Source organism: Punica granatum, chromosome 5 (genome assembly GCF_007655135.1).
Source record: "Punica granatum isolate Tunisia-2019 chromosome 5, ASM765513v2, whole genome shotgun sequence".
In the NCBI taxonomy this organism is placed as follows: domain Eukaryota; kingdom Viridiplantae; phylum Streptophyta; class Magnoliopsida; order Myrtales; family Lythraceae; genus Punica; species Punica granatum.
In genome coordinates, this window is record NC_045131.1 from 5552608 (window position 1) to 5570515 (window position 17908).

The following is a 17908-nucleotide window of genomic DNA, read 5'->3' on the forward strand; positions in this document are numbered from 1 at the left end:
TTCATAAAATTCGAATTCGAAATCTTATTTATAGAAAACAAGTATTGAATCGTTAAAATCAACCTTAGATGTTATTATTGAATTATGCGACTCATACGTACATACAAAAATATATACGTGTATGCTCAGTTGACACAGACTAATAAAGTTTAATACAAATGATGGTGCATAATACACAATTTCTAAGTCGGTCATATACAAATATGTGTTCTAAATTTATCAGTTCTAAATAAAATTAATATGTTAAAAAATGAAGCGGATCGATCCGCTAGTAATGGTGTGTGCAGCGACATAGGATTTGAACATAGCAAGGCAAACTCCCAAAGATACAAATAGAATGATAATTTCTTTGAATTAGTAGAATGAATATAAGGAATCTTATAAAAAATTAAATTATACTACGTAAATGTCCTTTTGAGCATAAAAAACCTAGGCGACACCACCTCTCGTCCCCAATATATATATATATATATATATATATATTCACGGAAAGGATCAGCTACATCTATTTATTATCATGTGATATTATCTATTGTTACTATATGTGAGACTTTCCATATAACTTTCTCTTTTCAATTTTACCCTTAATGCATATACTTGAATTTACAATAATCATAGGATAAAAGAAAAAATGATAAAATCAAAAAAAAAAATCTCATCCACCAATTTCTCCTCCTCTATATTCTCTCCACTCTCGTCCTTTTCTCTCCATGTTACCTTTTTTATTTCCAGAAGTTTTCTAATTTAATCTCACACGTATTGCGGACACATAGTGCGACCATATCTCTAATTATTATATAATTCTATTGGCAAGATCAGTTTACTTACATTTGTAGCATTGCGTGCAGGGTGCACCCGGCCATTATGCAATTGAGAAAGTTGACCAAGATGTTTTAATTACAAGAAAACATAATTTCATGTTACTAAAGAAACGGGGTATCAAGTGCTGCGATAATATTTTATTATTATAATATTTACCAAAAAAGGAAAAAGACAGAGGAGCATTAAGGTCGGTGGAGGGCGGTGGTGGTGGTGGTGGTGGTGGGTGGAATTCTGCTGAGGGACAATATGGGAAGAAACCATTGGTTAGGCTGTGTGAGCCAGTAGCTTTTTTCTTTCTTTTTTTTTTTTTAATTATGGAAGTGAGCCAGGAGTTTGACATGTTCCACGTGTCTCGAGCATTGCCATTTGCATCACAAACCCATCTACAAGGTTTTCCTTTCCTCAATGTTCGCCCTCGAATTTGACCCCCCCAAAAAAATACATTATAAAATGTTCGTCCAGGAGATTTTTTGCTTTTTTGTCCTGATAAGTAATAATATTATTTAATAATAATCAAATGAATGAATGAATGAATAAAAATAAAGTTGTTATGAAGAATTTACGTAATTTCATTCATCTTCGTTGAGCTAATCATGTATAGGACACTCGTTTTCATTAATTCGCATAAAGTGATATAGTAGAATATGCTGAAAAAAATCAGTAATCTTTATATTCGAATCATGCAATGAAGTAAACTTCATCATAAAACGATAGAAACTATAACGAGGTCTTGGACAAATTTCTCTTTAGAATGCATCTTAATGTGTTTTTACACGAGCTCGTCATATTTTAGTCAAAAGCTTTCATTATAATGGATCTCATGATGTATCTACGTAGGTGTTCTACGGATTCAGTGATCTAAAAGAGAGAAAATAAAAAAGCGACGAACGGTATATTCTATCACTATATTTTAAGAATAACTTTTTTCGATTATAAAAAATGTCTAAATCCTAGTACAATAAAAGAGAAATCATAAATTACTATTAAAGGGTATGACTAGCCCCACTACATACCTTTAAATCGATAGTCGATAGCGTGCGTCACTGCATTGTACCAACTTTTGATTTTTAAGAATGATTTTGAAGGAATAACTTCACATTTATATTTTCTTGCTAATTAGAATGCACTCATATTTCTATAGTCCTCCAACCAAAAAAATCAAGTGTGTACTTTGTTATTCATAATTTCCAAAAAATTACAATAATTGCAATTATTTCCTTGGCCACAGAATGATATTTAAGTTGTGCAAGCAATAGATTACTCATTACTGGACGCATGTTCTTCTTGATAGATATTTATTATGCAAAATTTGACTTCTCTTCCAGATCTTTTCTTCTCCTTTATTTCCCTTTCCATAAATAGTGATAGGTTGGAAACTATAATTAACGGAAAAAATAAAATAAAAATCTCCTCCTCCATTTCTTTCTCATGGTCTATTTGTCACATAAACAGCCATTGACGTCAAAATCATATACATTCCCCCTTCTTCTGTATCCCCAGGTCACATTGTAGGGTCCATGAATGGCATTGGTTATAAATAATTCCTCGACTCCGGTTAATGCATTGGACCGACTACTGCCTGAATCACGAATGGAAAGTTAGATTGGCTTGGGCTCGATATGAGCCCTTATTCAGCCCGAGATCCGGAATTTTCCACACCCCGATGATCTGAACGTCGGCTAGAAATGAAATGGATTTCTCACCTCACCTCACTGATTGATTCGTATCCATGGGCCAGACACGCAATAATGGGCCGATCCCAGGTTGTTTGATTGACCACCGAAGTCATCGGATTCACATGCACACGGTGCAAATTGGATGCTTTTGCCCAGCGGATTGAGGGAGCATAGAGGGGGCCGACATCTTATGAGCAGGCCATGCACTTTATGTCCAAGTCCTACTTCCTCTTCTGGTGCCTTCTCATTTCATCTCTGCCATGAAAACCGAGCTTCGGCATCGAAAATGAAGCCCAGGTGCGCAGGCAGCTCCTTCACTGATTTCTTACTTATATAGACGTTTTGCTTATGGCATACTCGAGCAGAATTCTTTTCACATCTGAACTCTAATATGGTGCAATACTGCTCATGAGCAAAATTATACGTTGTCAGATGTCGATAAGAAAGTGGATCCCGAAATACATACGACAGTTAGACCCTTGCTTTATACATCCATATCTTATGTTGGATGCCTGTCCTTTCGTGAATGCGATTCCTCAAGTGGTGACCAGTAGACATCTCATTTGCTCTTAGTCTTACCAATGAATTGCAGAGACTATGCAGGTAGAGTAGAGCAATGAAAATATTAACTTAGATTGCAATTTTTTTTTTTTGCTGAATAATGCATATTTTTATTAATCAGTATGAAGATGTAGCTACAATGCTATCAAGGTTCGGATATCCCTGGAAAATACAGAGAGAGTTAAAATTTGACTCTGAGCCGAATTGGCCTAGATTATGAGCCAGAGTGTTATCCGATTGAAGTGAGAAAAATGATCATCACGCGCTAGACTCCTATATCTATATATATAGCACATTTTAAAAGAAGGCTAGCTATTTGTATGTAGCACAAGCTGGAAGCAACTACAAAACAAATGTGTAGCATATAAAACGCATAGTTTTGCTTGAAAACAGAACAGAAGGATTGCATTGATTGTATTTGTGTCCCAAGTAGCTCATATTGTAAAAGACAAAAAGTTTGTCAGTTCATTTCCCCCCTCCCTCAACGTTTTCACCACAAACTCGGATGTGCATTTCTTATCCGATCTTTCAATATTTTCAAGCTGCCTCATATCATGTTCGTTCGTTTCTTCCATCTGATCATCTTCGAAGCCGTCTCTCTTCGTCCTTCTTTTTTTTAATTTAGGAATCGAACCGGCGATTCTTTGGTAATTTCGAACATCTAGATTTGTCATACACATACTTACTCTCTAATGATGCTCGTACTGTCCCATGAACATAATTTTAAGCAGGGATGACCATACGTGCATGGCCAGGTTCCCAGAAAATATAAGCTAATGAAGCCCTTAACCCGGATTATGCTTTACCCTTAAGATAAAGGATGGCTTTCTTCTTTTAGAAAAACAGTTCGCATGAGAATAAAATGATACTCTGTTATTATGTACGCATCCATTTTACTTGGAGAGCCATAGGGTGGACCTGCCGCTGCCGACATGTTAGCTAGCTAGCTAATTCAGCCAGGACATAGGCCCACCGCGCTATGAACCATCATTTGTTGTCCCATTAAGGCAATAAAAATCGCTTATGAAGCATGTGATGTTCGAATTGGAAAAGTAAATAACTTATAAAACAATAGGAGAATAATCCATCTGTAATGACAAAGATTGATGAGGAAGATGTCAAGAACCCAATGGGAAAACAATCGAGGGGGGGCATGTCTCCTAATAATGTTTAATGCAGGAATTCGTCGGCATCCACAGCTTTCAATTTCAATTTGATTTGGCATCTTCCTACCTCCATGAAAAACCAAACGCCAGAAAACCTTCCCATGTGGCCCGTATATGTATCCCTACCATAACTTAGTTACTCAATTAGAATACTTACATTGATACAAGCTAGCCACTGTTGAGAATACAATAAAAAAAATCAAGAGGAAATTCCCACCTTTTTCTCCCTTTCCTTCTCTCCCCACCAAAACTCAACAACCCTTAAGCAGCTCCCCTTACCAATGCATCTTGCGGCATGCCACCGGGGATCGGAAAGCCGTGGCCATGTTGTACCTCCCGGTAGTCTTCGATCCCGGTGGCTCTTTTCCCTCCCCTCTTCCTCCGCCCATTTTTCCTTCCCGCAAACAATAATGGAGGTTTTGGGGCTGCCAATCTAGTCACTGACCTTGATTTCTTCTTTGAATGGTCGGTCACTGCCTCTTCGAGTCAGACAGGTCTTTCTCGCTGCTCTTAGAGGTGCCCTAGGGTTCCCCTCCACCATAGTTCCGACGTTTCCTCCCGACATCGGGATTTGCGGGCCTCTCCACCACATTTCCATGCCACCCTTCCGCTATCTCTCCATGTTCTGTGGTGGTCGGGGAGTTAGTGAAAAGGACATCCCCGTAGGTTGCAGCAACTCCTCCCCCTCCTTTCTGTCTCTGCGGTGGGTTTTTCTCTCCTCCGGTGACCCACGCCCTCTCCTTCTCCAGCCTGCCCTATGGTGGAGAGCAGTGGCGGTTTCCTCCTTGTTGTGGCAAGGCTGCAGCCCCTACTGCCTGTCCGCCATTCTTTTGACTGGTGGCGAAGAAACCAATACCTAGGGGTATGCGAGTTCGGATACCATTTTTTTTACGATATCTAGACCCTGCTCTGTAAGGGACAAGTTTCAAGATTTTGAAACCGAACCCTACAATGTTGAATTCTAGAACCGGAACCTATATTATACCACAGGTTTCGAGTACCATGTTAGAACTTATAAATTTTTTTATCTTACTAAATAAAATCGAAAATGTCTCATCCGTAATTAGTAGTCACGTAAAACAGAATGTCGACATGGATTTAGATTTTTTTAAAATCAGTGACTATATTTTTAAATATAGGAATATCCGAATATAACTATAATTATATAATGAGAGAATTATTATCTGGGTCAGAGTATCGATTCCGATTCTGGATAATCTATATGTAAGAACCAAAATCGGAATCGATTTTCACCGATTCCATATTTTAATAGCTAGACCCTATATTATTTTCAATATGAGCTACCCGGATTCTACCTTAACAGATAGATTCCGACTAGTTCCCTATATACTCAGTATCCGTACACACCCCTGCCAATAGCCTCGACTCGACCCAATCATACACACATGCCATGACCAACCCGACCCAACTCGACTATCAAGCCAGACCAGTCCTGACTTGATTGCTGACCCGACTGGCCCCTCAATACCGATCTTATTATTCGAACCTCCCCTTCACCTCAGGTGATAGCTTTTCGTCTCCGGCTTCTCTGTCTCCTCTGCGACAGTATCCTCATCCTCCACGTCAAAAGGTTGTAGCTCTATTTCTTTGAATGATCGAACTACCGCTTGCGAAATTGACTTTTTGTGGCTTGACTTTTTTGTAGAATTTATGCATGTCTCAGCTCCTCTTTCAGAGTCGCTGGTTTGAAACGATCAATAATCTCGACTAATTTGATTTGATTGTCTTGGCTGATAATCGTTGGTTTGAACCGATCAAAAAAGTCGGATTGCTTGGCTTGACTATCTAGGGATTGGGTTTGTTTAGGAATTGTTCTGATTGATTAGATCTGGAGTTCTGAACTGTGAAGGGTTCATGCGCTGAGTACCGATTCAAGACTCCTCTTGGCTCTGCTCCTTTGTTTCTACACAATAGCAGCTTTATATGGTTTGCAACTTAGCTCTGCTTCTCGGCTTTGTCTGGGACTATATATAGTCTAGTTCCAAGATGTTGAAAACAAATATATAGTAACCGGAAAAATCTCTACAATTGTATCTGTACTCACTGTTTGTACTTCGTCACTATGCTTTTTCCTTTGCGGTGATCTCGATGATCTGCTGTTTTTTTTCTGTTCTTATAATTTTCTCTCGAACATCTTATCATGTACTCGCTTTTTTTATCAATGGACAATCATTAATTACTGAACTAAAATATTAGAACACTTACATTATTGTTCACCCACCACAAAAAGAAAGCAATGCCCCAAGTAAATCTCTTGAGGATGCACATTTGATGGGCTTCTTCTTTTCTTTTCTTTTTTAAACTATTTTTGTGAAATCTAATAAATGTTAGGATCCACCCTAGCTCCACTTTTTTTTTCCCTTTTAAACGACATTTATGAGTTTAAAAGGGAATAAATAGGAGAGAGAACACAACAATTCTCATTGATGTTATTAAACTCAAAACCTTTTGATCTCATACTGGAAAAGGTATCGTGCGTAACGGCTATATCACGTGACGCATTACCACGTAGTATATTCGTTATATATAAAACTTCCTCCTCATATTGTGGGCAATGCTACTGCACGAGATACACCTATGTTAAATCGGCTTTCGCTAACATGATGATAGACTGAAATCTATTGTCACGAGATATTGTTATCGTTTCATAATTAGAGCTTGTTTGGATTGCGGGTAGATGAATAGGAATGGAGAGTTATTTTATAAATTGTATCATAACCCTTCACAAGCCGCCCCTCCATAGCCGCTTACAACCCATAACCTAAGCAAACTCAGGTTTTTCAAAATTAACCGATATTACGTCCAGTGATATTCATCTTGTGGAATATATAAACGGTTCAAAATAGAAGGCCAAGGCCAACAACCTAAATCGAACATGAATTAGCTTATACTAATATTTTGTTTTTCCTTTTGCAAGCTATTAAATCGTTAGTCGGGCCAGAGGCCATCTCCTTAAGATTCGCGGAAATACTAGTTAGTCGAGGATTTCACCCACCAAATATGTCACGTTGATAATAAGTGATCACCTCCCCGGTTCAAAAACATGCTAACAAGTCAATTATGATCTCATGAACTTTTTAGTTGGCATTGACCCAAACACAGCATATATTATAGTCAAATCGAATCGAGCGAGTCCGACGTTTCTTCTGTCGAGCTGTAAGAACTTTGCGGGAAAAATCAGCTGCGTGTGAAAGCAACTGTTCCAGTCTCTCTCTGGCGTTAAAAATTCTCCCTTTATTACCCCTCTCTGCATTTCTCTCAAACTGCAGAGAGCTGACTTCGAACTCATCGCATTCACATTGCATAATAAAAGCTCTGCTCAAAAGCTCCGATTTTTATCCTTTCATGGCTAAAAACGCGGGCACCCAGACGATTTGATGTTCTGAAAAAGAAGAGGAGAAATCAAGAGCTATGAACAGAAATGGCGCCCCTTTTAGCCCGGTAGACGATAGGAAGCAGCCTGGAGGAGGAGGAGGAGCAAGAGGAAGAACAAGAAATGTCCATCACCACCAGCAAGAGCCTCAGTTGGGTTGGACCTCAGAGCGAGTACCTTCCTCCGCCGTACTCGCGAGCAGGAGACACAACATCACCGGGCTCACCGCCGCGGCCACGGTCCCCCCGCTCTCGCCCTTCAACAGCGGGAGGGCCCTGCCATCGAAATGGGAGGACGCGGAGCGGTGGATTTGCAGCCCTGTCTCGGCCAACGGCACTAACAGCTCGCATTTACTGAGGAACCGGCCCAAGTCCAAGAGCGGGCCCCTGGGGGTGGGACATCCCGGTAACTATTTCGGTTACGCCGGCCAATACGGCGGTTTCTACTCCCCCGCCGTACCGAGCCTCGAGGGGTGGAGCGGGAGGGGCTTCTTCGGGGCGGGATCGCCATTCTCAGCCGGGGTCTTTGTGGCCGATGAGTCTCTAATGATGAGCTGTGTCGATGGGAACAACAGCGCCGGTGTTCATCATGGATGGTTAGGTAAAAACCGGAATGCCGTGTTTAGTGCATAGACAGAATGGAAACGTATAAAATCATCATTACATTGTATCATACAATTCTTCCTCGAATTTCGGATTCTCATACTATAGGCTCCCGAAGTTTATAAGCTAGCAGTTGTCGTTTGATGCCATGTTAGCAAGCCAAACTCATCGTCATTATGTCTAACTATTGGACACTGAGAAGAATCGATATGCCTTCAGCTCTGAAACTAGAATCGGAATTTGAATTCAGTCCCGGTTGCTATCGTCACTTAAACATGTCAAGCCAGTCGTTTGGATACTATCGAGACTCATGTTTTTCTTGGAAGACTATGATAGGAAAGATTAGTAGTAGGGAGCAGATTTGAATACGCAGCATCAGCTAGGAATTGTTGAGCCCATATAGTAGCAGTGTCCACTGAATGGATAAGCTGCATTGTTCCTATGCTTTCGAATTTGAGTCTCAGCCTGTTTGCTTTGATGCAGAGGAGAGAGTTGATGCAAGCGGGGACGCGGAAAATGGAGTGACTCGTGCAGTGTCGAGGAGGGACATGGCAACGCAGATGAGCCCAAAGAGCAGCATCTGCGCTTCCCCAAAGACAAGAGCCTCGCACCATCATTCTCCTCCTCATGCCAAATTGGAAGAAGTGCGGGATGTTCTGATGGATAGAAGATCGAATGTCATCAGCTGGTCCAAGAGACATGCTGCTCGATTCAAGAGGAAAGACCGGGCTGTCGCCAAGGACTCACACGACGAGTTCACCGGAGAAGTTCGGGCCTCATCTTCTTGGGACATCAGAGAATCAGCGAGAAACATCTCAAGGTGCGTCTTACTCAAGGAATGTTGTAGGTTTTTTTTGCTGGAAAAGGAATGCGGTAGGTGATTGTAGTGAGAGCAGAAGAGCGAATTAGACTACTACAATAAACCGATCTCATTGATTCTTCCTCTTTACACTGCAGTTAAGAGTGGATATAATCTGAACTTTCGTTTTGCAATTTACTGAAAACAGGAACAAGTTTTCATTTTTGTTGGCTATTTGCAGGGCGCAAAGAGAAGAGGCAAAGATAGCGGCGTGGGAGAACTTACAGAAAGCAAAGGCTGAGGCAGCAATACGTAAACTCGAGGTTTTATTTCCTTCACCCTTCACTCTCTTCAAGTATTAACTCCATCACCTCAATTTTTGCCAGCTAAAGTTGATCTCGATTATTTGACTCAGATGAAACTCGAAAAGTGGAGGTCATCTTCGATGGATCGGATCCTGAACAAGCTGAGAAGGTCTGAACTGAAAGCCCAAGAAATGAGGAGCTCGATCTCGGAAGACCATATTCAAGATGACGCACAGAATCCCCCGAAGGGAAGAAAGTCTCGCAACCGTTTCCGCCTAAACTTGCTGCCCAGTTGCTTTCGCTGCCGATCATTTTGATCAATTCGTATCACGGTGTTTCTACTCATGCCTGATCTAACTGCATAGAAGTTAGTGAATCAATATATGCACATCCCTTGCTTGTTCTATTCATCCCCCTTTGGCTTCTCGATTTTGTTCTTTCATTGGTAGAATGTTAGAAAGTCGTAGGAGGATTTATTTAGCAGAGTCCACTCAGTCGAGGATGCTTCCGTAATCATTCTACTATTGTCGACGTTTTACATTGTCAGTAGTAAATTCATGAGAACAAACTTCTTCAATGCATTAGAACACGATATGTATATAAGCAAGAAAGCGTTCGGCGTTGTTGATGAAGAAACATCAATTTGAGTCGGGGGGGGGGGGGGGGGGGGGGGGGGGGGGGGGGAGACTCATAAAATTTTGAAACGAGAATTAGATGAGCAATGAACTGTCATTTATCGATTGTCTAGCAACTTTTGGGAAGTCTGTCATATGGTGCCTTGAACACATCTAGATGTATGAAAGATTGTAATTTAACGAATTATTCCACGGTAAGAAAGTAGTAGACTGGAGGCACGAGCCCCACGGCCGAGTGTGGATGGTGAATCTATCAGGTCAAATTTACCGTGCCACTATCGACGGAGCTCGTAAATGCACCTTTTTTAACGATGGCTGAAGGGATTTCACCTTTTTTTTTAAAAAAAAATGAAAATTGCCATATGCATCCTTCATATATCCACTGCAAAGAGGATACAAGGGAAAATGCCCAATCGAATATTACGAGAGCGGATTATAACAATTTATCCGCCAAGCAATCCACAATGAAAAATATTGTGAAAAAATCACAATAAAAATAAACACAAGTACAATTCAAGATTGCCATTTTAAAATCGTTAATCTCTGACACAACCTCTCTGTAACATTTAACCATGAACCCCAATGTACACCAGGAGGGGATCTTCAACCTTGTCCATAATGCAAGATTAAATTCCACTTTCACCGAAAAAAAGAAACATACAGGATATCTTGAGCAAGTATCCGAGTGGAAGATTTCAACAGAGATCATGATTCCTAGACACTCAAACCTAAGGATCTAAGAGCAGCTAGAGCACCTAGATCGGCTCAAAACAACGACTGTCAGTCGATCTTAATCGACATAACTCTAATTGCCCAATTCCAAGACAATCAAACCTAAGGAACTAGAGCAGTGAACGAGCTAGTGTTCGTTCGATCAATTCAAACCAACAATCGTCAACAGGGGAGCCAAACTTGTTCAAATCAACAACAAAAAGGCTGAAGGGATTTCATTTGAAAATCTGGGTTAACCTTGGGTCGTATCATCCTCTGTCCAAGATCGCTCAGGTCCAAGATGGGAGAGTGGTCAACGGGATTTTATTGTTGTGTAAGCAAAGCTTGCGTAAATATCGCAAACAAGCGCCTGTGGCCTAATGGATAAGGCGTCTGACTTCTAATCAGACGATTGTGGGTTCGAGTCCCACCAGGCGTGCTTCTTATTTTTTATTTCCTTCTTCTTTTTAGGGCTTCCACATTTTCTTCTCTTTTTAATAGTTTCTTTTTATAAGCATAAAATTGTGAAACCAAGTGACCAACTATCTATACCTCTGACTTTATATAATAATATAGATAAAGAAGTGTATAACAACTAAGTTGGCGATTGCCATATTACCATTTGAAATTACTGGTAATTAAAATTTTAATTGAGATAAATTCTCACTTTTAAAATTACTGAATTATCATGTTTAGTATGGGCTGGTAATGTTATATGTTATCGGTATCTTTTATGGTAATCTACATAGTCACCCCTTGTTGGAAAGTATATTATTAATTGAATGAGAAAGTGAATTACCTTGGACATTCAAATTATCGGTAATATATTTCAGCCAAATATAATAGTAATTTGATGGGTTCAAAAATTATTCCTAGTAATTCAGTTGAATTATCTCGTACCAAATGCCCTATAAACAAATTATTTTTCTTTTGTTGCCAAAAAAATTTTGAATGCGCAGTTTTCAAGAAAAGTACTGATAAAATTCCGATTCCTAACTTGATGAATGCACAAGCAAACGGAATTTACTGATTTTCATGTTACATTTGCTTTTTAAATCTTCCGATCTTATTTTATAGTAGATATATTCAACTTTGGAAGTCATTTTATCTCTAATCAAAATTTTCTTTAGGAATTAGGCGAACAATGAATTACATAGGGATCAAACAAATCAAGGAGAGTGTGGAGACGGATCGATTCAATTTGACCTATTATATTTGATGCAAGTCCCAAAAGCTTATCATATCTTATTACTGATATTATCGATCGGGGATCATAAAATCCTTCTCTTTTCCAATAAAACTTGGTTGTATGAGATTTCTACCTCCATTATGATATGAAAGTTCATATAATCCATTCAAGTTTAATAATCGATGTGGTCTATCAGCCATATATTCAAATTTAGAGCAGTGGAATATCGCATTGGATTACATAAGAGATACCAGTAATTGATACTGAATCAAATTAAATATTCGTGGCTCATAAAATTTAGAAGATATCCGATCTAGAAGAAACAAATAAATAAATAAAAAGGAAGGGAATTTTATGTTTGAACCCCTTTATGATGATTCCCAAGAGTGGACACCAATGGATGTCATTAAGGGAAAACCAAAACGATGTGTCCCCCTCCCAACTTGCCCTTTGACCGGAGCATTTAAGGCCGGTAATTTGGGTTCATAGTGGGCTCAAGCCGTCTTACTGTTCATCCTTCATTCAATTAGTCACTCCTCACACCGCAAGTGGAAGAAAAACTAAAACAAAACAAAAAAAAAGAAATAGTAATTAAAGTAATTCGATAGAGAAATCCTCTGTCATCGTGATAGAAATTTGCAGCATATTACGGCGCGAAAAATGGTTTCAAGAGAAAAATAGTTTATACGAATTTCACGATCAATTTTCAGAGTAAATTATTATTATCAAAATAAGTATCCTCTTAACGAGTCTGATTGAAGGTTCAAATAGGTATGATTAGCTGATACCGGAAGGCGGCTTAAACGAAGACGAAACGTTATATCAGCAATAAGCATTCCATCAATTAGGGAAGATCCTATCAAAATGGAATGCCAGCAAATTGGAAAAAAAAAAAATTAGGAAACAGAATACATTGAACCAAGAAAACTGTGGTGGCATATGATGACATATGCCGTGACCGACTGCCATGCCATTCCTCCATCGGCTTTCCACTTCCGAGGTAGTAAGTAGTCCTCGTTAAGATAACAAAAACCCACAAAAGCAGAGGATTCACCCAATTGGCCACCTCCTTCCGCCTAATACGACCAAACCAGAAAAGTAAAATATTTTATGGTGATTTTTATTGTCCTCGAGAAAGGTGTTGTTAACTGTTTGCTTTCAATTCAATGCAAAATTATAATACAACTGCAATTCTGAATTATAACATTTCAGGCCATTATTATTTTTATCCTGGCCAATAATTGTTTTTTATTTAATCTGCTTTCAGCAATAATACAATCAGAATTACACGAAAAAACGGGTTAATCGGTTCTCGACCGGAAGCCAAGATGCATAGAGTTTGATTGTCGCACAACGATGCGTCTGCCTTCCGGTGATTATGCATTGGCTTGTTAACTTTGGCTAATTTCCTTTAGACGAGTCAAAGGCATGGGATCCGCACTCAAACTCATGATAATGTGACCAAAAGGAGATTCGAACTTTTGTGGACGGTTGCCCACTTTAACGAGATGAGACTCTTTTTTGGGCTGACATGCATATTATTATTATTATTATTATTATAAGGGGTAGCTTCTGAACATTGCAGGGCTAACTTCCCAACCAAGAACTCGACAGCCTTCTCCCTTCCATCAACTTGCACCTTAAAAGTAATGCAAGAGTACAAAAAAAAAAAAAAAAAAACTTTGACTGAAATATCTCATCGATTTCATTCATCGCCTCAATTCGAGTATTTACATCTTCTAAATGATATATGCAAAAGAATCAATTGAATTGCAGCCGTTGGATCTATCATTAAAAAAAAAAAAAAAATCTCATCCTCGGTCGTTTGTTGCTGTTGTTCTTGTCTCTGTTCTACTCTGCCCCGCTACTCTGCCACTGCCTCGGAAACGACCTTCGGTTACTGATTGGCTTATCTCACAGTAATCCAGAGGCTCTCTGAGTCTTCGAAATCAGGCCTCGTGTCGCATGCCAAATTGTGAATCCTCTCGATCGGAGAATCGGAACCGTGATGATCGTAATTATTGAAGGACCCGAATTCGCTCTTTCCTTGCCAAAATTCCCGCGGAGAGGTGACTAGACTTGATTGTGTTGAAATTGTCGATGACTGTATCGAAGAATTCCAATCCGTGAAATCGAAGTGAGTCCTCGGAGACGGAGAGTGAGGCGGCGAAACGAACTGACAGTCTTTCTTGCAGGCAACGAAGGGGTGGTTCAGGAGCATCTCGGCCGTCCACCTCTTCGTCGGGTCCCTCACGAAGCACTTGCGTAAGAAATCCTTGCCTTCTTCCGAAAGATCATGAGGGATGATCGGTGTCTCGTCCCCCAGCCCGATCCGGATCATCAGGCTGTACACGTTCGCGCCATCTGGGTGGGACCAAGCGGGCCGTCCCGTGGCCATCTCGACGACTGCACACCCGAGGGCCCACACGTCCGATGGAGCCTCGTACTCATTGTCGTTCACCGCTTCGGGGGACATGTAGAGCGGCGTCCCCCTCCACTCGAAGCCTCTGTGCTCTTCTCCATCCTTGTCTTCGTCTTCGTCTTCGTCTTCATCTTCGCCCTTGTGCGGCCTTATTGTGCACCCTGCTTCCCTTGCGAGCCCGAAGTCGGCGACCTTGACCTCCGGACACCCGCAGCGGTCAACTGGCGGGAAAACGAGAATGTTCTGGACCTTTATATCGCCGTGAACGATCCCGTGAGAGTGAATATGCCTCAGGGCCTCCAGGACTGATCGAGCGTGGCGGCGGACCTCCGGCTCTGTCAGCTTCCCCCCGCGTTTCCTCATCTCATTGGCTAGGCTGCCCCCGGGGGCGTACTCGAGCAGCAAGTTGAAGAGCTCCGATCCACCCTCGATTGTCTGACCAGCGCCGAAACACCGGATCACGTGCGGGCACTCTCCGAGACTCTGCAGCACCTCAAGTTCGTTCCCTAGAGTCGCCGAGTGGGAGAGATCACAGGACTTGACAGCGATCAGTGGCGGAAGGCCGGCAAGATTCTTATTGGGTATCGCGAGATTGATCCAAGCGAAGCCTCCACGGCCGATCTCCTCGCCTCGGATCCACTCCATAGCTTGAAGCTTTGCTGACTTTGCTTGTTTCAGTTTTTCCCTCAGTGGGGGGGTTGAGTTGCTTTCGTTTCTTTGAGGTTAAGGAGAGTGGGAACGGAGCTGGGGTTTTTATATATAGCAGAGAATATCGATTTATTGGATACAAATAAAATAAAAAGATCTGATACATAGATTGAGGGGATTTTAGAATATCAATGTTTAAATAATAATATTTTTTTTTTTTTGGGGGTGGGAGGGGTTTCTGATTTTATGGGGTGATGGTAATTGACCGATATTTGCACGTGAAAGTCAAGATTTTTGAGGGAGACCAATTTCCTAAATTGGGTGAAACAGAGTACCGCAATTTCATGCTCTCTCTATCTCTCTCTACAAGGCGTGTGTGAGATTTTTAGGAATACCAGGAAAACAACGCGCACGTGTATCATCTGATTGTATGAATCTCAATTCCGGACTGCAAAGATTAGAATAGGTAGACCAAACTTTCTTGTTTGCACTATATAAAATATTAAACGCGGTGATAGGACGAAGATTTTATCTCCAAGTTATTTTGAACTGTCTGATTTGCTTATGTTTATGAGGAGGGCAAAAATGATTATTTCTTTAACATGGCCTAAAAGGAGGTCAAGAGGACAATCAGAGAGACAATTGTAAAGCATCTATTAACCATGGCACTACAAATAATTTACATTGTCGAATTTAATCTTCTGTTTTACTCAGCAGCTCGAGTGATGCACCGCGTATCCGTATCGTCATTTCAACATAAGTTACATGAATCTCAAAACCAGTTACTGTATAAGAGTCTTCAAAGACAAAAGGAAGCAAGAAATGGTTAAAAGACTCCTTTAGAGTATTTATATTGGTTCCCTCACAGGCATTCCATCGATCGTTGTACTCGAAATTTCCTCATTATATCAAAAACCCGATGTGTAATATGGAAAAATAGGACTATGCAATTACATTCGGATGCAATAATAAAGTCAAAATAAGAAGAAGGAACTGAAAAAAGAAAGGAAGAGGAAATCCTGGGATTTATCGGACGAAACCTGGACATTTGAGTTAGAAAAAAAAAAAACTCAATCTTCGCCGACACATATCTATATAAGCGATAATAGACTGCCGATGCGTACGCTTTCCTAGTCAGCCGCAAATTTACATTATGAGCTTTAACTAATTAAAACTCAGTTTGCACTGACTAAATATTCTTTAATTGATGTGCGCGAGATAGTTGGGATATCATAGATTTGCTTAAAATATCAGATTTCCATTTCAATCGTATGGAACGATCTCGTAGTGAAACTTTTGAAGGCAACAATATAATATATGGTTTCAATTTGAATTGATTTTCGGTTTGATTTCGTTAGATAGATTGCATATATACTGAGTACAATAAAGAAGTGGCATAGATTTTGTATTTGTTTTAATCAAATCTATACTAGATTTAGCTTACCCCTTGCTATCAGATCGGACATATATCACATAATACTAGATTTTGTATTTGTTTTAATCAAATCTAAAATTTGTCTGAAAAATCATATTTTATTCTAATATGATCATGACGCGTCCCAAACTGTTCAACTTTGATATGGATTTGGTCTCTCTGTTTTTCGTAATTTATATATTTTACAAAAAATAAAGAATAAAAATTGAAGCAAAATCAGAAGTAATTTAACTCGTGCTGATTGATTTGGACCGCTTTATTAACATGTGTCTGCGCGAGTGTGAAAGAGAAAAGTAGGGTGATGTTGATGAATCAATTCAACAACCACCCTTCGTTGACATGGTTCAGAACTTCAAACCCATATCATTTGCAACACGTGCGAAATAAGTTTGAAGACAAAAAAAAAGTAACAGTTTCTCTCTCTAGAAATTTAAGAGAGAGGAGGGAGATTGATGCGTGAATGTTATTGAGATTGCTTAAAGAATAAAACCAAACCTATATTTTCGGTTATTTTAGGATGCATAATAATCATCATCGTAAAACAATTATTGTTTAGATTAATTAATGAAAACAATCATCAACCTGTGATTAAGAATTACTGCGTATCATAATCAATTGGGGTACATTTTGTCACTCGTTATGGAACCATTGCTTCAGACGGTCAAGGAAAAAAGTCATGTTTTACGGATTAATCGAGCGATATGGATGGTGGAAAAACAGAACATATCGTTAATATTACCGCAGGTAGTTGTTAGGTTATGCACTTGATAAATTGCATATAGCTATTAGGAACCAATGCTCACGACTAGCATAAATTTCGACGTACCATGCTGTTCGAGGTGAAAGGCACATGCACTCCATGTTTAATAAGTTAATAAATTGATTGATTTCATTTTCTATCAATTGTTGGCAAAGACATGACTCAATGTGCGTTCAATTGATGTGGGTGTGAATTAATTCTGCAATTTATAAATATCCATTTCTTTCATGCATGTTATGCTTCTTTAACTAGGTCTAATTTTCTATTTATAATTAAGCAGATTACTTAAGCCAAAGAAGATGTGCGAGTAGTTGCCTAAGAAAAATAGTATTAATAAAATAATGAAAATCATTAGGTCAGTGAAAGAAAATTATTTATCCCCATAATCCAAACCCAATGTAAGGCATTCTTTTATTTTATTTTATTTCGTGCTGTGAAAATAATTTAGGGTAGATCCGTGATCATAACTACAAGAAAAGGAGAGAGATGGCTCACGTTTTTGGTCTGCCAAAAATCAACAAAATTTGTAGTCACATGTTCACACGATGTTAGGACCAAGCATCGGCAATCTCCAAATAAAAAAAAATCTAACTCACAATAATAATTTTATTTAACGTCGTAAAATTATATAGATTCATCAGAAGTTGTATCAATCTCGTAGTCGTTAATAGTTATTCATCTTACCTCCTTTTATTATCGAAAAAAATGTGCGGGAAAACTGTTGAGATATGTTGTCCCACATCGAAAAATTGAGAAAGAAACTACAAGCTTATATGAGACTTG

The 17908-nt window shown here is 39.5% G+C and overlaps 2 protein-coding genes and 1 non-coding gene across 3 annotated transcripts; 2 read left to right on the plus strand and 1 right to left on the minus strand.

Annotated features, from left to right (window-relative positions):
- Positions 1-7481: 7481 nt before the first annotated feature.
- On the plus strand, positions 7482-9909 carry LOC116207565. The gene is made up of 4 exons (XM_031540562.1): positions 7482-8219; positions 8705-9041; positions 9262-9343; positions 9436-9909. The coding sequence occupies exons 1-4, from the start codon at positions 7658-7660 to the stop codon at positions 9640-9642; spliced, it is 1188 nt and encodes a 395-aa protein (XP_031396422.1). The 5' UTR covers positions 7482-7657; the 3' UTR covers positions 9643-9909.
- Positions 9910-11037: 1128 nt separating this feature from the next.
- Positions 11038-11110, plus strand: TRNAR-UCU. Its single transcript has one exon. It is a non-coding gene; the product is annotated as a tRNA-Arg (tRNA).
- Positions 11111-13541: 2431 nt separating this feature from the next.
- Positions 13542-15074, minus strand: LOC116206625 (mitogen-activated protein kinase kinase kinase 17). The gene has a single exon (XM_031539403.1). It carries the CDS (start codon positions 14925-14927, stop codon positions 13770-13772), a length of 1158 nt encoding a protein of 385 aa, XP_031395263.1. The 5' UTR covers positions 14928-15074; the 3' UTR covers positions 13542-13769.
- Between the last annotated feature and the right edge of the window lie 2834 nt (positions 15075-17908).

What these genes read in the sequence shown, in the direction of transcription:
- LOC116206625 (XM_031539403.1), bottom strand. Translation starts at nt 14,927, where the DNA reads ATGGAGTGGATCCGAGGCGAGGAGATCGGCCGTGGAGGCTTCGCTTGG.
- LOC116207565 (XM_031540562.1), top strand. Translation starts at nt 7,658, where the DNA reads ATGAACAGAAATGGCGCCCCTTTTAGCCCGGTAGACGATAGGAAGCAG. An exon ending in TGTTCATCATGGATGGTTAG is followed by an intron (nt 8,220 to 8,704) that starts GTAAAAACCGGA and finishes GCTTTGATGCAG; the next exon opens with AGGAGAGAGTTGATGCAAGC. An exon ending in TCAGCGAGAAACATCTCAAG is followed by an intron (nt 9,042 to 9,261) that starts GTGCGTCTTACT and finishes GGCTATTTGCAG; the next exon opens with GGCGCAAAGAGAAGAGGCAA.